At 36.8% G+C, this 20,344-nt stretch overlaps 1 protein-coding gene across 1 annotated transcript in view; it reads left to right on the forward strand.

Moving 5' to 3' along the window:
• The window catches only part of LOC149082172 (alkaline phosphatase-like), a 164,087-nt gene that overhangs the window by 135,222 nt on the left and 8,521 nt on the right, over positions 1 to 20,344 (forward strand). Inside the window, exons 5-8 of the mRNA XM_089235689.1 lie at positions 1,158 to 1,365; positions 3,756 to 3,896; positions 15,358 to 15,549; positions 17,094 to 17,216. Coding sequence (XP_089091815.1) covers positions 1,158 to 1,365; positions 3,756 to 3,896; positions 15,358 to 15,549; positions 17,094 to 17,216 — 664 coding nt within the window. The remainder of the gene's footprint in view (positions 1 to 1,157; positions 1,366 to 3,755; positions 3,897 to 15,357; positions 15,550 to 17,093; positions 17,217 to 20,344) is intronic.

Consider the following 20,344-nt stretch of genomic DNA (forward strand, 5'->3'; position numbering starts at 1 on the left):
ATATCTTAGGGGCCATTCAAGTATTACGTAAGCAGATTTTCAGCCATTTTTGACCCCTTTCCCCCCCCCTTGTCAGCAAAAGTCAGCGAAACACTGATACCCCCCCCCCCCCGTCAGCAAAATTTTGTCAGCAGCTTAGAATATTTCATATCTTAAAAAAGGGGTGGTTGATGACGTAAGCAACCTTCAAAACCCCCCTTCCCCCTCTTGTCATCAAAATTCAGCAAATCCGAAACCCCTCCCCCCCGATCCTCACGTAATACTTGAATGACCCCTTATCTCATCATCGCGGAGCTTCGTTGTAATGAACGGAAGATTTTTATTTTTCTCTCCTTTTAGCGTCTTTTTCTGTGGAGCTGTGTGGGAACATCTATACTTCCCGCGGGACGGACTTATTTTTCCTCAAAAATTACAAATGAGGAAAATCTATTGCATTTATAATTTCCTCCTTCAATTTGTCAATTGCAAACAAGGAAACCAGTTTTTCAGATTTATTACCGACATTTTAAATGAAGATTGTCCAAATTTGTTGCCAAAAGCCTGTACGTGAAGAGGTTAAATCAAGTTAACACATCGCAATTGGGGGAATTTCGATTTCAGTCCAACGGAACATGAAACTCTCTCTTCTGCTGTAGAAAGTTACCGAATTGGAATCCTTTGTCTCATATTTAAAACAAAGGAAACGTTTTTGATGTTTTTCCCTTGTCTTCTCCTTGTATAAGGCTGGGATTACACAATAAAAGTTTTATAAAAGTTCTTTTACAAAAATGAAAAAATGCAAGCAATAAGCGTATTGATACATTCGAGCTAATGTAATTGATACATTTTTCAAGTTTTATAATAGAACATTTATAAAATTTTTATAGTGTTATACGAGCCTAAGGTCGGTATTACACTATAAAAGTTTTAAAAAACTCTTCCGTAAAACATGAAAAATGCAATGGATAAGCTTATCGGTTAACAATAATAGGCTTATTGGTTTTTTTCCTTCTAGTTTTGTAAAATATCTTTTACCAAACTTTTATAGTGTAATATCGGAATTATACGCAGAAGAAATATTGATTGAGGTATTTAGATGTATCGCGGTGAACATCGATTGAATTACAGTTCCATCCATATGTGTTTGGGAATCAATACATCGAAATTTATTTCCAAAGGTCATCCTTGGAGGCGGGAGACGGCATTTTTTACCTAGCGTGTCACTAGATGGCAAAACCGTGACCAAAGACGGCCGTCGGTCAGACCGCAGGAGTCTCGTCGAAGAATGGCAAGCCGAGAAGAGAGTGAGAGGCCTCGCATACAAATACGTTACGACGAAGAAGGACTTGCGGAATGTAGATTCTAATAAAGTGGATTATTTGTTAGGTAACGTTTTGCATGTTTATGGAAATTGAATGAAGTATTAACCTGTATTTTATTGTTTATTATCATAAACGATGAAATACAAGCTTCAACATAAATTCTGAAGAATTTTAAAATATAATAAAAATCATTAAATTTACGTACCGGGTATCGGTTGGTACCCTTAGACTTGCCACAGAGAGTGGAATGTTTTTGACATAAGAAAGAAATAATACAGTGGAGCCTCCCCTAACGGACGCTTTTCTGATCCCTGGTCCCGTGGGATAGTGCTTTGATGTATTTCACTTCCCGTTTTAGTGGGCACTCTAGATCAGTGATTCCTAACGTGGGCGTGCGTTAACGCCCCTGAATGGGGCGATGGAATGTTCCAAGGGGGTGGTAGATGCTACGGGTATAGCATAGGATTCTATGGGTCAGATTGCGTTGGGGAAGAGGGGCGTTAGGAGAAAAAATTTCGGAAGAAGGGGGCGATGGGGGACAAAAAAGGTTGGGAAACTATGCTCTAGATAGCGGACAGCAAAATTAAGCACACACTGATTTTTTTTCCAAACTCGAATTTACAAATTTTTGGTCATAAACCGAGAGAATTTGTCATATTCAAACCAAGATTATGTTTAATCCCAAGCTTTTGTGTTGGTAAATACGATAAATCCTCAATAAATTAATTAACTGAACATAACTATGGTCCATGATGGTGAATTCGAATGGTAATGATGGTTTCATTTGATGATACATGTGAGGAAAGCCAACATCAAAAGACTGATAATGTGGTTATGCAAAAACAATTGATTTGTTTAATGAAGAGAAGGGTTACAAATTCTTCCATATTCATCAGGCTTTCCAACTTTATTTGGGAATTATGCATAATCGCTGGTAAAAGTGATAAATGCAGTGAAATTTTCAATCGAACTTCCTTTATCGAGACGATTGATGAAATAAAGCCTGAGATTACCTGTGTACCCTGCCTTTTACACACACACAGTAACATACACATTTTAACATTTAAATGTATAGGGACCAAATGTGACCGAAGTCAAACGTCGTATAAACGTGAAAGTCATGTAAACGAGGTTCCATTGCCTACCGTACCTACTAGTTAGCGGACATAATTTTTGGCCCCATGGCTGTCCGTTATCGAGAGGTTTTCTACTGCCTCATTTAAAATTCTCACCGGTGGGTATAGCACCCCGTTAACAAAATACAAGAAATGCATCTGTTTTATGCAGCAAGATCATGCAACAAGAATTCATTTTCACTATGCAAAAACGTTAATGAAGTACGATATCGTGTTTTTTACATTTTCCAAGGGGGCCGTTCAAGTATTACGTCAGCAATTGTTCAGCCATTTTCGTCCCCCCCCCCTTTCCCCTTGTCACAAACTTTTCGTCATCTCTGCCTCCCCCCCCCCACCTCCTATCACATATTGATGGAATCAGAGACAGTACGCGAATAGGGGGGGGGGGCTTGGGGGAGCCCCTGCCACTCCCAAACGATCAAAAAATAATTGTTTTAAATGCAAAAAACTATTTTTAAAAAATCAAAATTTCGAAAGAAAATATCTTTATATGTAATTATAATCAATTCCTGTTAACTTCAATGCTATTCCAAGGCTAAGAACTCAAAACTTCCCTTTAAGATAATCATTGTGACCCACTCTCTAAGTCAGATAAAGATAAATCCTTGGCCCGTGGACCAAATGTGGCCCGAGGTTATCTGATGTGGTCTGCCCCCTCAAACCTAATTTTGTAAAAATGAACTAAGCGGCACATTTTTACCCATGGCACAATCCCAGAGCATTTAGGCGGCCCGTGGCACATTTTCAGTTCACTCAAGTAGGCCCGTGGCACGTTTTTCCACATCACACAAGTATGCCTGTAGCACATTCACAGATCACACAAGTATGCCTGTAGCACATTCACAGATCACACAAGTATGCCTGTAGCACATTCACAGATCACACAAGTATGCCTGTAGCACATTCACAGATCACACAAGTATGCCTGTAGCACATTCACAGACCACTGAAGTGACCCACGACACAGTTCTAGCAGAACACTTAAGCGATCCGTGGCACATTTACAAAGCCCTTGAGTGACAGTTGACACAGTTTTAGAGTATTTTAGCGAACCTCCCCCCCCCCCCCCCTTCAGTGTGGCTCTACATCACTCAAGTTACCCCCGGCGCATTCCCAGATTACTTAAGTGATCCGCGGCTTAATCGCGGATCACTTGAGTGACGTGTGGCACAGTTCGAGAGTACTTAAGCGTCCTAAACACACCCCGGTACGTCAATTTGTTGATTTTTTTAGGGTGTTCTGAAATCTGCCCAAATTTATGGGACATGCTGTATCTTGCCGGTGTAACTAATAGTTCTTATGTAACCATTCATTTCAGGTCTGTTCACTTCCGGTCATATGGCGTACGAATCGGATCGAGACACAGGTCCAGATGGTGAGCCATCTCTTGCCGAAATGACTCAAAAAGCTATCCAGGTTCTTCAGAAAAACCCAAATGGATTCTTTCTAATGGTCGAAGGTTGGTAGTTACGATTTAATCTTCTGCATTGCAATCAATTTCACCTGGCGCAGATGGCTTGAAATACTAGACGTATAGTCTGATAGTCAAATATCTATCTCACAACATTATCAGCTGTCAGTCATGTGGAAAAACTAGGTGGAATTAAGCAGTTCAGTTTATAGTGTTCTCCTTGCGAATCTTTCATAATACATACAGGGTGATTCAAAGGTCAGGAAACCTTTACAAAATATACACTTGGATGAAAAAACTTTCATTGATGTAGCATTGCACCCTTTGAGAACTATTTGTTATACAGCGGGCTTTCATTATAACGTACAAGGGGCCATTCAAGTATTACGTAGGCAGATTTTCAGTCATTTTTGACCCCTCCCCCCCTGTCAGCAAAATTTCGTCAGCAGCTTAGAATATTTCATATCTTCAAAAAGGGGTGGTTGATGACGTAAGCAACCTTCAAACTCCCCTCTCCCCACTTGTCATCAAAAGTCAGCAAATCCGAAACCCCCTCCCCCCTCCTCCTCGATGCTGACGTTATACTTGAATGACCCCCCAACTTTCAGCACTTTTTAGTCCGTTATAACGAGGTTCTACTGTATTTTTGCAAAAGTCAGAGAAGTATGCATATATTTGATAAAAGTGAGGGGGAAAAACCGAAAATCCAAAAAAATTTGGAAAGTTGAAATTTTTTAAATAATATTTCATTTCTCAGGAGTTCGGATCAGGAAAAGTCAGGGAAATTTTTGAATTTCGGCCGAGGGAATGATAAAACAGGTAAACCAATGAGATATTTGCATAGGAACCCCATAAGAAAAATAAAAGTTACCGTAAGCCGGTTGGCGGCGCTGTTCTGCGGCAGAGCTCTTGGGGGAGGGGAACCTCTATGCTGACTACATTTCTTTGATAATTTTATAAAATATGGTAGATCGGGGTAAATACTAGCTGATACCCGGCGACGTTGCCCACCCCGTAAAAAATTTATATATGTATAGCTTATTAATTACTTCTTAATAAAAAAAATTTCTGCATCAAGTAAGAGAAAATTACTTTTATATTTAAATATTTTAATTAAAATCTTCAGGTAATCGCTTGTGGATACACAATATTTTTTCTTTTTCCATCTGGTGTGTAGATGTACAAATGTTTGCTATTACCAACACGCGAAAAGGTGTCCGTGTGAAAAACAGGGCTCAAGTAGGTTGATACCTGCCACTGCTAACAACTGGCCTTGCACTTTGTTGATTGTCATGGCAAAAGCTAAACGAATCGGGAACTGTAATCGCCTGAAAGTGAATGGCATTTCTTCGGTGATGATTGGGATACGTGGAATGAAGACTTCTTTTTCTTTGTAACATCCAGTTAGAATCGTTGCTTCAATGATGCAATTGTGCAATTTCTTCACGCAGAGTCTGTTGCCATAGCAGAGTATCGGTTTCTCCAAATTTCTTAAAAGCATTACAGGTGATCCGACTTTGAGGGTCAAATTGTGTGGTGGCACACCCGGAATATCCAAAGAGTTCAGAAATTCTGCAGGATACAGAACTGTCTGCGCTGTGTCTGTGACAGTGTCAACCGATTTGTAAGATGTGGAGTCTCCCGGAATAATTTTTAGGATTTTTCCGTTGATCTTGTTCACACTCATTTTTCGGTGCCAGAATCGCACTCTCACAAAGCCACTCATGGTTTCGGTGATTTTGTTGAATGTTTGGGAAGACTTTGTCTGCAAGTTCTTGAACTGAGTTTATATATATAATAACTGGCAAAATCCATTTGGGAACGTTATCAGTCCAGTGCTTGGGTCTACGGGAATTCTTCTATTGCCAATTGATCAACTGATGTGAAAATGATAGCAGTGCTGAGTCATTTTGCAGTTGAACTCGCATGTTGGTGGATAATGATAATTTTTTAGCTTCGTGCCAGAGTGTTGATGTCCTAACAAACTCGAGGCGACCACCGATAGACAGAACCTTCACTTCCAACCCATCTCACTAATGGCAGTAAATTGCAATGTAGCGATATGGCTAGAGTTGGTGTTTGGTGAAGTAGAGTGCTGATGATTTGAGGCAAGCATTGAGTTCATCAGCTGGCGTTTAACATTTTTATTCCCAGTTTTATCGCCGTAGTTGTTGTTTTCTGTTGTTAGTGACGTCAGATGTCCAGCTTCTGCAGCGAATATTATTCAAACTCCTTTTAAGCACTTTTTAAATTGAAACTATACCTCAACGATGGGTGGTTGATGAGATAAAGGCCACATTAGCACTTACAGGACACCCTGTATACATGCAAGCAAAAATATCTGGCGCTTCCAGGGTTTTTTTTTAATTACTGGGAGTATTGGAAAAGAGCCAAACCATTATAAAGGAATAAACTGTAATGATGGCAGTGTTAAAGATGTGACAAACCATTGTAAAGACATATACACGTCTGAAACGCATTGTTGGGAACCACGGTAACCAAAGTAAACGTTCCGAAAGTGATTGTTGAGGCCCCCAAAACCATTGTTGCCCGACAGTTTTTCGCCCATTTCGGACATTTGCCCAGCTCTGACGAACTTTTAAAGTAGCCTACGGTTCAATCCCGGTCCTGTTTGGTATATATGCAAAATCTGGCGACGATCGGTCTAAAACTGTAGATTTGTATAAAGAGCATACATACATACATACATACTTTCACATTTATATATAAGACTAGCTGATACCCGGCGACGTTGCCCGCCCCGTAAAAAATGTATAGCTTATTAATTACTTCTTAATCAAAAAAATTTCTGCATCAAGTAAGAAAAAATTACTTTTATTTTTAAATATTTTAATTAAAATCTTCAGGCAATCGCTTGTGGATACACAATACTTTTTCTTTTTCCATCTGGTGTGTAGATGTACAAATTTTTGCTATTACCAACACGCGAACAGGCGACGAAAAGGTGTCCGTGTGAAAAACAGGGCTCAAGTAAGTTGATACCTGCCACTGGCATAACGACTGGCCTTGCGCTTTGTTGATTGTCATGGCAAAAGCTAAACGAATCGGGAACTGTAATCGCTTGAAAGTGAATGACATTTCTCCAGTGATAATTGGGGTACGTGGAATGAAGACGTCTTCTTTTGGCACATCCAGTTAGAATCGTTGCTTCGATGATGTAATTGTGCAATTTCTTCACGCAGAGTCTGTTGCTATTGCAGAGCATTGGTGTTTCCAAATTTCTCAAAATCATTATAGGTGCTCCGACTTTGAGGGTCAAGTTGTGTGGTGGCACACCCGGAATATCCAAAGAGTTCAGACATTCTGCAGGATACAGAACTGTCTGCGCTGTGTCTGTGACAGTGTCAACCGATTTGTAAGATGTGGAGTCTCCCGAAATAATTTTTAGGATTTTTCCGTTGATCTTGTTCACACTGCCATTTTTCGGTGCCAGAATCGCACTCTCACAAAGCCACTCATGGTTTCGGTGATTTTGTTGAATGTTTGGGAAAACGTGGTCTGCAAGTTCTTGAACTGAGTTTATATATATAATAACTGGCAAAATCCAGTTGGGAACGTTATCAGTCTAGTGCTTGGGTCTACGGGAATTCTTCCATTGCCAAGTTTGATCAACTGATGTGAAAATGATAGCAGTGCTGAGTCATTTTGCAGTTGAGCTCGCATGTTGGTGGATAATGATAATTTTTTAGCTTCATGCCAGAGTGTTGATGTCCTAACAAACTCGAGGCGACCACCGATAGACAGCACCTTCACTTCCAACCCATCTCACTAATGGCAGTAAATTGCAATGTAGCGATATGGCCAGAGTTGGTGTTTGGTGAAGTAGAGTGCTGATGATTTGAGGCAAGCATTGAGTTCATCAGCTGGCGTTGAACATTTTTATTCCCAGTTTTATCGCCGTAGTTGTTGTTCTCTGTTGTTAGTGACGCCATATGTCCAGCTTCTACAGCGAATATTATTCAAACTCCTTTTAAGCACTTTTTAAATTGAAACTATACCTCAACGATGGGTGGTTGATGAGATAAAGGCCACATTAGCACTTACAGGACACCCTGTATACATGCAAGCAAAAATATCTGGCGCTTCCAGGGTTTTTTTTTTAATTACTGGGAGTATTGGAAAAGAGCCAAACCATTATAAAGGAATAAACTGTAATGATGGCAGAATTAAAGATTTGACAAACCATTGTAAAGGCACATATTCCCGTCTGAAACGCATTGTTGGGAACCACGGTAACCAAAGTAAACGTTCCGAAAGTGATTGTTGAGGCCCCCAAAACCATTGTTGCCCGACAGTTTTTCGCCCATTTCGGGCATTTGCCCAGCTCTGACGAACTTTTAAAGTAGCCTACGGCTCAATCCCGGTCCTGTTTGGTATATATGCAAAATCTGGCGATGATCGGTCTAAAACTGTAGATTTGTATAAAGAGCATACATACATACATACATACATACATACTTTCACATTTATATATAAGATGAACACAATTAATTGTAAAAGTCATAATTATCATAATATAATGAAGTAAATTATTATTGTCATAAAGTAATTATGTCATTATTCGCTTTTAATATTTGAATTATAAGTGAAATTTTTTGTCATTAGTTATGAAAATAATAGTACAAAGTGGAACCTCTAGATAACGGACCTTCGTTTATACCATTTCATATTTATACGACGACGTTTGGCTCCAAACACCACAACAGGTAAATTGCCCATCGAGGCGGATGAGAAAAAGTTGCCTATTACGCCCATAAAAAGTATGGATGTCAACTTCGGTCGCAATTGGTTCCTATACATTGTAGTATTGAAATGTATATGTTACTCTCTCTGAAAGTGATACACCGGTGGTTAAATCATAATCATCGATCCGTCTTGAAAAGAAAATTCAATCAAATTTATATATACACTATGCTTATCACTTTTAACGGTGATTATACATGATTCCCAAACAAGGTTGGAAAGTCAGATGAATATGGGAAATTTATTGGGAAATATATTAATTGTATAATGAGTATTATACAATTAATAACTTTTCTCTCTTCATGGAACCAGTTAATTATTTGTACCCGTACATCATACGTGCACTAGACATATTTTGCAATAAAATTTGAATCGAAATACGTTTGAAGGAGATGAAAACCTTCATATAGCATTACCAGTCATGTAATTTTTTTCTTTCTTCACACAAGTGCCAACAAACAAAACTAACATAACCATTCGAATTCCCTAACATTAACCATAGTTATGTTTAGTTAATTGAGTAATTAATTGTTGATTTGTCATATAACACGAGCTTGGGATTAAATATAATGTTAGTTGAATATGGCAAATTCTCATTTTTGAACTTATGTTAATAAAAGTTTACCTTATTCAAAAGATCGTAGCCACGCCAGGACGAAACCGAGCCAGCTGTAATATGTTATATGAGACGTTATATACAGTCAAACCTCGTTAGTGCGTCACCCGGTTAACACGTCACTCTGCTTACCGAGTCACTTTTTAAAGTCCCAATTGTCCTCAGGCAAGAATTGGCACAGCCATGGCTTACTCCGTTTAACGAGTCACTCCGCTTACTAAGTCATATTTTTGCTCTCCCAAGAGTGACTCATTAACGAGGTTTGACTGTATATGGAAAACTTTCTTTTTTATAAAATAATTAATCAAATATTTTTTATTTTAAATAATAGTTTATAATTTCATTAATTTTGTATTATATAAACCCATTAGGAGTAATAGTATTTCAAAAAAATATATTTACGAAAACATGAAAAATTATCACATATAGCAGCATTAAACGCATACAAATAATAATTCATAATTGTATCCGCCAGATGATGCTGCACCCACATTGTGGTATATCTAAATGTATGAAAGTTTGAAAAGTTCATTTGAATTTGGTTGTACTATCTTTTCTAAATCGAGAGCGTAACACTGGTCTACAGCCATTGTAAAGATAATTAACTACCGTTTTTTTACCCGTTTCATAGGTAAGTGAGTTAAGCCGGGGCCGTGTGCGTATCTGGAGTGGCCCAAGAACGACTGGCCCATTTGGAAAACTAATTGAAATAAATACCGGACGAGAAAGAAATGCACCGTTCGATGCACTATGCTTGGGAGAGAAAACGGCAAATTTTCATTCAAAAAACATACATTTCGAAATCAGTTACAAAGTTCGGTACCAGATGAGGTTCAATCAAGAGATATTTGACGACCCAAACCATTACTTTTGTTGCTGAATTAAAGGAATGATGATGGAACGGCAACGTCAGGATTTTCTGTTCCCCAAATGCGCCTGTTATACATATACATGGTGTTTCGAAAAAAACATCGCTAAAATCAACGGGCAATTCAGGCACACGTTAACAATCCAAAATCGCATTGGTTTGCAAACGCCATCCGAAGCCTCTTCAGGAAGTTAGTGCGTCACACATTTCCGAATACCCCTGGTATTTTTGAGAAGGTGCGGCAAACCACACAGCGTCGTCAGTGTAATGAGCGTGTGTCAGTGCGTCTGGCAAAAAATAAGACCGTGACCGTGAACAAGTGATACAGAGCGCCAGATCAAATAATAATTAAATTTTAGATCTACATCTCCTTCATCATGGGTTTTCACTACTAACGTGAAAAATTTAATTAGTACCTTATTTTATCTTATCAAATTGTCCCCCCCCCACCCTTTTTCTTCCAGATATGTTGTCCTCAGAGTCTCAATCTCCCCCCACTGTACCTTTCAGCCATTACGCAGGATCGGTCAATCATCATTATGGTTTCATTCTAAAACAATCATGGTTTTTTTTTTTTTTAAGACAATATGTTTTCAATCAAAATTTCAATCCTTATTTTCTATTATCAAATCTCTGATAAGTTATCATTCCAAAAAATATACACGTGTTCTCTATATATGAAAATAAAATAAACAAAGAAGATTATAGTAATTAAATTTCTTACCATTAAAAAAGTACATGTATGTTCTCTATATATGAAATAAAACAAGACATAAAATGCCATAGTAATTAATTTCTTACCATTAAAAACAAAATACTATACCCCAAAATATATACGTCTCTCGCACTGCATGAAATTCAATCCTTTTCATTAACTGCAATAATTCGATATTACTTACATAACGTATAACAAAGGGCATATATTATTTCAACATTCCAGAATTTCAAAAAGCCATTTACAAGGTAGCTAATTTTTTTCAAAATTAATATTTATAATATATACAAAGAATTCTCTGAAATACTTACTTCCCTTTTTTAGTAATTTTCAGAACTCTTTCCTATATTGATTCATCAATATATTCTTTGGTCTGAGGTGAATCAGTCTCTCATATTCATTATACCTCGCTATTTCGCTGAGATGTGACAAGTTTGAATTTTCAAGTTTATCGTAAAAATTTCTTGAAGTCCTCTCGACGAACTTGAAAACTGACCCAATACCTAATTCTTTATGAAGGTCTGATGATTTGAAAAATTTTGAAGCTCCAGTGATTTTTCTGAGTGTCTTGTTTTGAAATATATTTGCATTTGGTACATATTTCCTTTGGTGGCATATACCCATGCAGGAGCTGCATAAAGAAGTGCTGGTCTAATAACTTGAGTATAGATCATTTGTGTATAGTATCATTATCAAAATTTCATGGTATGATTCAGTGTTATGATTGCAGATCTGATTTTATTCAAAAATTGAAGATCTAGTAGTATAGTTGCTAAATAAAAATCATCGTTAAAGGATTTTCTTTAAACTTTGATTCCCAAATCACTCTTAGGCCCAACACATTTAGTTGAAGAACATTTTGGGACTCGACAATCACACAGCACGGGAATGTGTAAGCCACTGGTTACGTTTTATATTATTCACGCCGTTAATCACATTTCATCAAATAATTTTTATAGTGTTGACTCATTTTTACACAACATGCTAAGATGTTATATGTGCTGAGTAATTGCCAATTTCCAGAATGTTCTTCAACTGAAGGTGTGGAGCCCTGAAGTGATTGAAATCGAAGTGTCAGATTTGGCTCTGCATCAGATGTCATATTTTTTTATGGTTAAAGAATCTCGAGACTTGGCTTCATTTTTTTTTACATGAAATGTTTTTTGATGGGATACGTCCTTACAACTCACATAGTCCTGCTTTTTCAGGTATTTTGACCTCCAAAATGACAACAAATCGGTTTATTGAGTTCAAAAGTAAAATTTAAAGGGTCTCGTATATTTCCACATGGTGAAAAAATATGCTGTAATATAAATAACATTAAAAATACAATTTTACTATTGATTTATTTCAACTTTTTTCACACATGTTCTTGATTGTACGTGCTATCCTATGTTGGTATAAAGTTTTACATATCTTGGATACTTAATTTTTTGCAAACTGTCAAAAATGCACTAAAAACAGCTTGCGCGCGTGATAAAATACCATGACATCAATGTAATTGAAAATAAGGTGCTTAAAAAGGGATTAAACTGTTCAGTTCCTGAAATGAAGCAAAAGGTTGAGATTTCGCTGACTCAATCTCATTTAAATTAAATTTTAAATTTAAAAAAAATTTAAATTTAAAAAATATTTCATATAAATAATATAATAATTTATATTAAATTTATATAAATTTAAATTTTAAAATTTAACTTTGAATGATATTGAGTCAGTGAAATCTCAACCTTTTGCTTCATTTCAGGACCTGAAAAAACAGTTTATTTACATATTTTTACTCAATTTTTATTCAATTGCATTGAATAGAAATTATTTCATCCTGCTCTAAAGCTGTTTTTGATGACATTTTTTTTAAACAATTTTTACAACACAAATTAAGCATCCAAGATATATAAAACCTTATACCAGCATAAGATAGCACGTACCATCAAGAACACGTGTAAAAAATTTGAAAAAAAATCAATGGTTAAATAGTATTTTCAACGATATTTCTATCAGAGCATAGTTTTTCACCACGTTCAAAAAGGTATAACCCCCCACTTGAAACATAAAATTGTTATTTTCTTCCCTTTTCATACGTAACTCATTGGGAAATGAGGCTGGCTAACCAGGAACAAAAATCGTGTTATCGTAAATCGATAGTTTCAAGTGAAATAATCGATACTCAAAACTTCCCATCAAACGGGACGAAAGGGATGCTTTCTTATAAAAAAAAAACCACAAAATTATAATATGAATCTGCATTTCATTTCTCTTCAATTTCAATGACAAAAAAAAAATAATCAAACATCCAAAAAACTGGTAAAAATATCATTTAACTCAAAACCATCCTCTATTTTTTAGTTTTAATTGCATAAAAAACTAAAAAACATTGCTACTCTTACCGCACATCATTTCTTTTTCCGTAATGTCGTCATTTTACAAAACTCTTCAAGTCGATGATTAATCAGGGAAAAAAGATAATTAATCAGGTTTTTTTTAAACATTTAATTGAGAAAAACAAAAAAACATGCTGCAGGGTTTTCGCCAGAAGGGCTTTGCATCATCTTTGTTTTCAATTAGAATAATCGTAATAAGAATAACACTTGGAAAAAAGAAATTATTATTTTACATTAATTAATAAGAAAGGAATTTTTTTTTTCCTATTAATTGTTATTTTGCCATTTCGAACTGTAACCAGAAACTGTTGGGAAAAAAAATGGTTTTTTTCTGAAAACAGGATAAAAAAGCATTATTATGGGAAACTGGATAGCCATATGTCATTAATGTATTTTTTTAAACACACAAAAAAAAAATTATTATACCAATTAAAACTAATTTTTATGATGTTTCTTATTCGTCTTTTTTCAAGAATCAACACACAATGACTTTTTAGGACTATGTCTGAATTTTTTTTTTTTTTTATCATGATTGAAAAGTCCATATACATGCTCTAATAACATCCTATTAATTAGTTAATGATACAAAAGTAATTTCTAAAAGAGCAGTAGAGGCTAAAGTTAGTTAGTATAATCCACTAATCGACCGGCAACACTTGGCGAAGGAATCAGGAGAACCTGGTATATATAATGTTCCTGAAACGGTTAGCGAAGAAGGCACCGACGTAAGAAAGGGTGGGACGGGGTGCTGTGAAAGTTTGTAGCCGTCCCGTATATACGTGACTCAAGCGCGTGCATGGGAAAGAGAAGATGCATTGCATTATTATTTTTTCACAAAGGGGCCGTTCAAGTATTACGTCATCATCGATGGGGGGGGGGGGTTTCCGATTTGCTGACTTTTGATGACGGGGGAGGGGTTATAATGCTTACGTCGTCAACCACCCTTTTTGAAAATATTAATTAGGATTCAAAGGGGCAGAGCTGATGACGAAATTTTGCTGACAAGGCGGGGGGGGGGAAGGGGGTCAAAAATGGCTAAAAATTTGCTTACGTAATACTTGAACGGCTCAAATTGTTGGTTGAGACCCTCAAACAAAATTTATTAGGGGGGGGGGGGCTCAAATGACCTCAGACCCCCCCTAGGTTCCGTCGCCTATGAAGCCTAGTATAATCGTCCAGCAGTAGTTGGCGAAGAGAAATCGAGAACCTGGTTTAATCTTCAGCAACGGTTAGCGAAGAGATCGAGAACCCGGTACAGTATAATCTTCCAGCAACGGGTAGCAAAGAAGGCGCCGACGGAAGAAAACATTGGAGGGGGGGGGGGGTCCTGAGAGAGTTGATAGCCGTCTCGTATATACGCGACTCACGCGCGTACGCGGGGAAGAGAAGGTGCAATGCATTGGCGAAGAAATATCACGAACCTGGTATAATCTTCCAACAACGGTTAGCGAAGAAATCGAGAACCTCTTATATTCGTACAGTAATTGTTGGCGAAGAAATCAAGAGAATCAGGTGTAATCTTCCAGCAATAGTAGGCGAAGAAATCAAGTGCTGGTATAATCGACCTACAATGGTTGGCGACTTAATTATGACTCGTGTTATCAAAATTAATCATAGTCACACACACATGATTATATTATCCCAAATATTTATCAAACATATGTAACATTTTCTTTTGTGAATTACATTTTTACTTATAGCATCGATCATTTTCCGCGATTGACAATTTTTCAGCACTTTTAGCGATAGCTGGCCACTTCCGTTATCTTTGATAATATCTCGTATTTTTACGACGGAAATATGGCCAGCCTAGGTGTTTATCTAGCTGTTTCCACAGATACCTTTCTACAGGAGCAACTTCTGCGGGCCAGATGGAATCCTTTGCCGCCGGAAGTTGTGCACCACCGCCATAATTGGTGATACCGCATAATGCATCCAGATTTCCTTTATTTATCTGAATTAAATGTGATAAGGCCAGGCTTCATGTCGCACTAGGCCATCGTGTTGTGTGTATTGATATTTTGATATGCGCGATGTATTTCGCGAACCTGATGGAACTTCTTGGCGGACCGCGTCTGGCCCGCGGGCAACTTCACGGGTGCACGGTTTTGCACCCGCTATTTTGAACCAATTCCTTTTTTAATCACGGTTTGTTTTTTTCTTTTCAGGTGGTCGGATAGATCATTCTCATCACTTCAACAATGCTCACCGAGCTCTCGTCGACACGTTGGCACTCGAAGACGCAGTCGTGGCCGCACTGGAGATGACCAGAACCGACGACACTCTAGTAGTCGTGACCGCTGACCATTCGCACGTGTTCGCTTTTGGAGGATATCCAAAAAGAGGGAATCCGATACTAGGTACTAATATGACATTGATTCAAATTTTTTTTTGTCCCGATTATCAATCTGCGATCATAGACGTATTTATGGTTTTGTCGCCTTCGGGCGCTACACGAATTTTGCCACTTTTCTCCCATTCTAGTCTAATTTTCTTGACTACTCTTCCCTCGAATTCGCCACCTTGTGCTATAACCCGCTAAGCCCCATTCCACTCCTGCAAGTACACATCTATGTGTTTCTAAGTTCTCACTCTCTTCATTCTTTTCGTCATTCCCATGTTCACTCTTCTGTCATTCACATGCTTGCACTCTGTTTTGGTCACTAGCGTACTTGCACACACTCTAGGTCACTCTTTTTGGTTGCTCACTAATATAGTTTTTTGCTTTGTTGGTCACTCTTTTTGATCATTTACACCTTTACTTTTACACATACTCTAGGTCACTATTATGGCCATTCACATGCTTGCACACGCTCTAGGTCACTCATTGACCTGGTTCCTCGCTGTGTTGGCTACTCTTTTGCGCACTCACGTGCTTGCACACTCTATTGGTAATTTTTTTTCGTCATTCACTGATCTAGTCTCTAGTTGTCTGGGTGAATGTGTATTTATTGAGGATATTATACAAATTTTGCCACTTTTCTCTCATTCTACAAATTTTCTTGGCCACTCATTCCTCAAATTTGCCCCCCCCATACCCCCATAAATACGCCACTGCCTGTGATTATACACCAACTGATAATTACAATTGTTTTCGGTTGATTTGTGTCTAATTATTGTATACCAAAATGCCCTTCAGAAAGAAAGATAAATTAATTAATCTATTAATTTATTAATTAATTTTAGTCGATATCTTTACTAAGACTGTTTGAGTCAGGTACACATATGTCCTAAGAAGAAAGGGTGAAAATATTAAGAAAAGAGGTTGGAAAACCCAGAAATCTCTTCCTTTGCTTACAAGAGAGCGAGAAACATCGCCAGTGACAGACTAAAATAGTAATCTAGAGATTGTGTAAGCATGGGAGTGATAAAAAGAGTGACCGATAAGCCAGAGACAAAAAGAGTGGCCCAGAGTGTTCGATAGCATGTGAGGGACCAGAAAAGTGACTTAGAGACAGAGCCATATTTACCGGAGGGGGCGTTCTAAAGCGGGCTATAGCCCAGAGCGGTCAATTTCAGGGATGAGTGGTCAAGAAAATTAGACTGGAAGGGGTAAAGCGCAGCAAAATTTATATCGGCTACAAGCGGCAAAACCATAAATCCGCCACTGATCGTGGGGCCCAAACGAAGCCAAATTGCATGTTTGCTTACATATCATGTGTATTAAAATTTTAATAATTCAGAGTTTTATGATTAAAAATATAAATATTAACTCAATGTTTACTGCCGTCTGGTTCATATTTTCTCATGGTCTGGAAAGTATGCGGGCCAAATTTGGCCCAATATTTTGATATACCCATGAAGAACCTCAACTTTTTTTTCTTTCAGTTATGGCCATCATGTGTATCTCCTAATTACGATAATGTAGATATACTGACATATATTTTCCTTGATTGTCAATTAGGTCTAGACAGCAAGGTTTCTGATGTTGACGGAATGCCGTATACGACACTTTTGTACACGAATGGACCTGGTTTCAACCAGAATTTCCAGAGCGGGAGAGAAAACTTGACATCGACTGATACTGGTGAGTGTATGCAAGAAACGCGTGACGGTTTTGGGCTGGGAGCCGTTTTCCAGTGGAAATTTGAACTTGCAGTTGAAACTCTAAGTGGTCGGCTAGCCGATCTCCCCTTTGAAAAGTCTCGCCCTAGAGAACAACAGTCCTACAACGGTACAATTATTCAATCATTGCACTTCACTCACGGTTAGAGAAATTGCTGGCAGCACTACACATTACTAAGCTTCACCGTAGGTTCACAACACCTACATGCACATTCCAACATGTACAAATTCATTAGAAGTCCCTCAGAGGAATGTGGATGAGATGCATGTGTGGTTCAGTAGTAGTAGGTGAAACTCTCGGACATTTTAAAACTAGGCCGCGTAAATTGAGCCGCGTGCAGCGTTCACTACAAGACGTAGGGCAGCACTCTGTTTTGTAGCCAACTGAAATCAAAAGGACAGCGCAAATTGAGACACGAGGCGACACTTCTCTAATCACGTATACGCGCGTACTCGTTGGCGCTGCTGCTGAACCGCAGATTTTTGTGTACTCCCCGTGCACGATTCTTCGTATTCGGTAGGTGCTTCTGTTATTTTTTTTTTCAAAAATAAACAGTCATTTTGATGGAGAGTTGACATTTTCGTATGAAGTACTAGCTTTAACCAGCGGCTTCGCTCGCGTGGATTTGGTCAGCTGAAAAGTTTTCTGCAATGATTTCCACCGTATAACATTTGCACCCCCGTTGGGGTTACAATTTTCAGAAATGCCATCGTTATGTGTGTGTGTGTGCGCGCGCTGATCAAATCCAAACAGCTTCTCCTGTTTGGACTCAGCGATGATTGCACCATGTAGCCTTTGAACAACCCCCTCCCCGCATATGATCCCCTTAGATGTTGAATTTTGAAATATCCATTTTTTTAGAGAGAGAGAAAGTCTACACACATTACAAAAACTAAAAGTAACCAAATTTCATAACTATAGCTTTTTAGCGTGATTTCTCTATAGTCCCGAGCACATGGGGAATAGAAAAATCAGGTTTAAAACCCGCCCATTGCCACCGCAATATTTGCACATGTGAACGGGGCATATGTTACCTTTGAACCCCCCCCCCCGCACCACTATGACCCCTTTAGTGGTCGAATTTCGAAAAACCCCTACTTGGTGGGTCTGCACTTCATGAAATCAAACTGCTGATCAAATTTAATGTTCATAACTGCAGTGGTTTCGGCTCGGTGATGATGAATCAGTCAATGAATCAGTGAGTCAGTCATGTTATATATATATATATATATATGTATATATATCGACATATCATGATTATCATGACTGACTCACTGATTCATATGGGCAAAAAGTGCGTAGAAATTTTAAAAATTCATGAAAACCGGAAAAAATAACCAAAATAGAGAAACTGTTAGCAGGGTTAGCATCACTAAGTCACGGGAATTTTTTTGACAGGAAAAAAACTAAAAATAAAGCTGATAGGTGGCACTGACGTACACAAGTCGAAGAAAAGATAAGCAAATAACGAACACAGAATGACTCCAAATCGTTTATTAAAGCAGTATGGGTTCTACATGATCACCACCACAGAGGATAACACATTGCAGACGAGTCGCAAATCCAGAAACGGCAGAGTGCAGCAGACCCACATACAAGGTTTACAACGGCGAACTGATTGTGGATTAGGATCGCAAGTTTTTATTTGCTCGTCTCATTTGCATATTTCCACTGAAGTCGCTCCTACCAGCGCCACCTATCGGCTGTTTTTTGGCTTTTTTTTTTCCTTGTCTTGAAAAAAATTCCTGTGACCTAGCGATGCTAACCCTGCAAACCGTTTTTTTATTTAGATTAAAAATGAATAAAAACTGGAAAAATAAAGTTTCTGCGGACTTTTTGCCCACCCTGTATATAGATTGATTAATATCAATGTTATTTACATAAACACGGTATTATTAATTATTTCTTCAATTAATAGCGGAATTACTTTATTTCTTTCTGATTTTTTATTAAATATTGTTGTTCTTTCATTAGTTCCAAATTTTCATGCATTATGGTATTATTTTAATTTCGGAATTTTCATTCATATACCGAATTTTTATTTATTAATTTTATTAATTTTTATTAATTTTATTAATAAATTATTAATTAATTAATTTTTTATTAATTTTATTAATAAATTAATTATTAATTAATTATTAATTTTATTAATTACATTAATAAAATTAATAAAAATTAATTAATTAATAATTTATTAATTACATTAATAAAAATAATAAAAATTAATTAATTAATAATTTATTAATTACATTAATAAAAATAATAAAAATTAATTAATTAATAATTTATTAATAAAATTAATAAAAATTAATTAATAAAAATTCGGTATATGAATGAAAATTCCGAAATTAAAATAATACCATAATGAATGAAAATTTAGAACTAATGAAAGAATAATTAATAATTAATAATTAATTAATCAATAATTTATTTATTTATTTTTATTAATTGTTTCCAAATTCTCAATTGTGATCAATCCTGAATATTTATATATTTTTAGAGAAATCCACTTTTATATTGTTTTTAGTTAGCCTGCGAAATAATTTTCCTTGAATTTCTGAAAATTTGGCTTAAGTTCCAAATACTCATTAATTTGATATTTCTTCGATCGATGGAGGAAATATTTTTCAGTAAATATGCATTTTCATTAGTTTTGGAATTATTCATTAATATTTTAAACTGTGAACAATCCTTCCATTTGTTTTGAGTTTTTATCAGTTCCAAGTTTTTTTCATTATGGGATTATTTTCCATTAATTCCGGAATTTTCATTCATTCTCATTTCTATTGATTATATAACAATATTTGCTAACTGTATTAATTGTGGGATTCATTCTATACATTTCGGTTTATTCGTAAATTCTAAATTTTCATTAATTTTCATTAATCCTAAATTTGCGTTAATTTCTAACCATCTTGAGTTTTCATTAATTTACGTAAATCCATCTTTAGTTTTATTTTTTTTTTTTTTGATTACGGAATAATTTTCCTTTAGTTCTAAAATTTCATTACTTATGTTTCATTAATACAGAGTGTTCTGTTAGTGGACCGACAAACTCAGAGGGTTGTTAGTAGGCACCAAGAGGAATG

This window comes from Pholcus phalangioides, unplaced genomic scaffold (genome assembly GCF_987345545.1).
Source record: "Pholcus phalangioides strain wild (caught in Gottingen) unplaced genomic scaffold, Ppha-v1.0 ptg000009l_1, whole genome shotgun sequence".
Lineage (NCBI taxonomy): Eukaryota > Metazoa > Arthropoda > Arachnida > Araneae > Pholcidae > Pholcus > Pholcus phalangioides.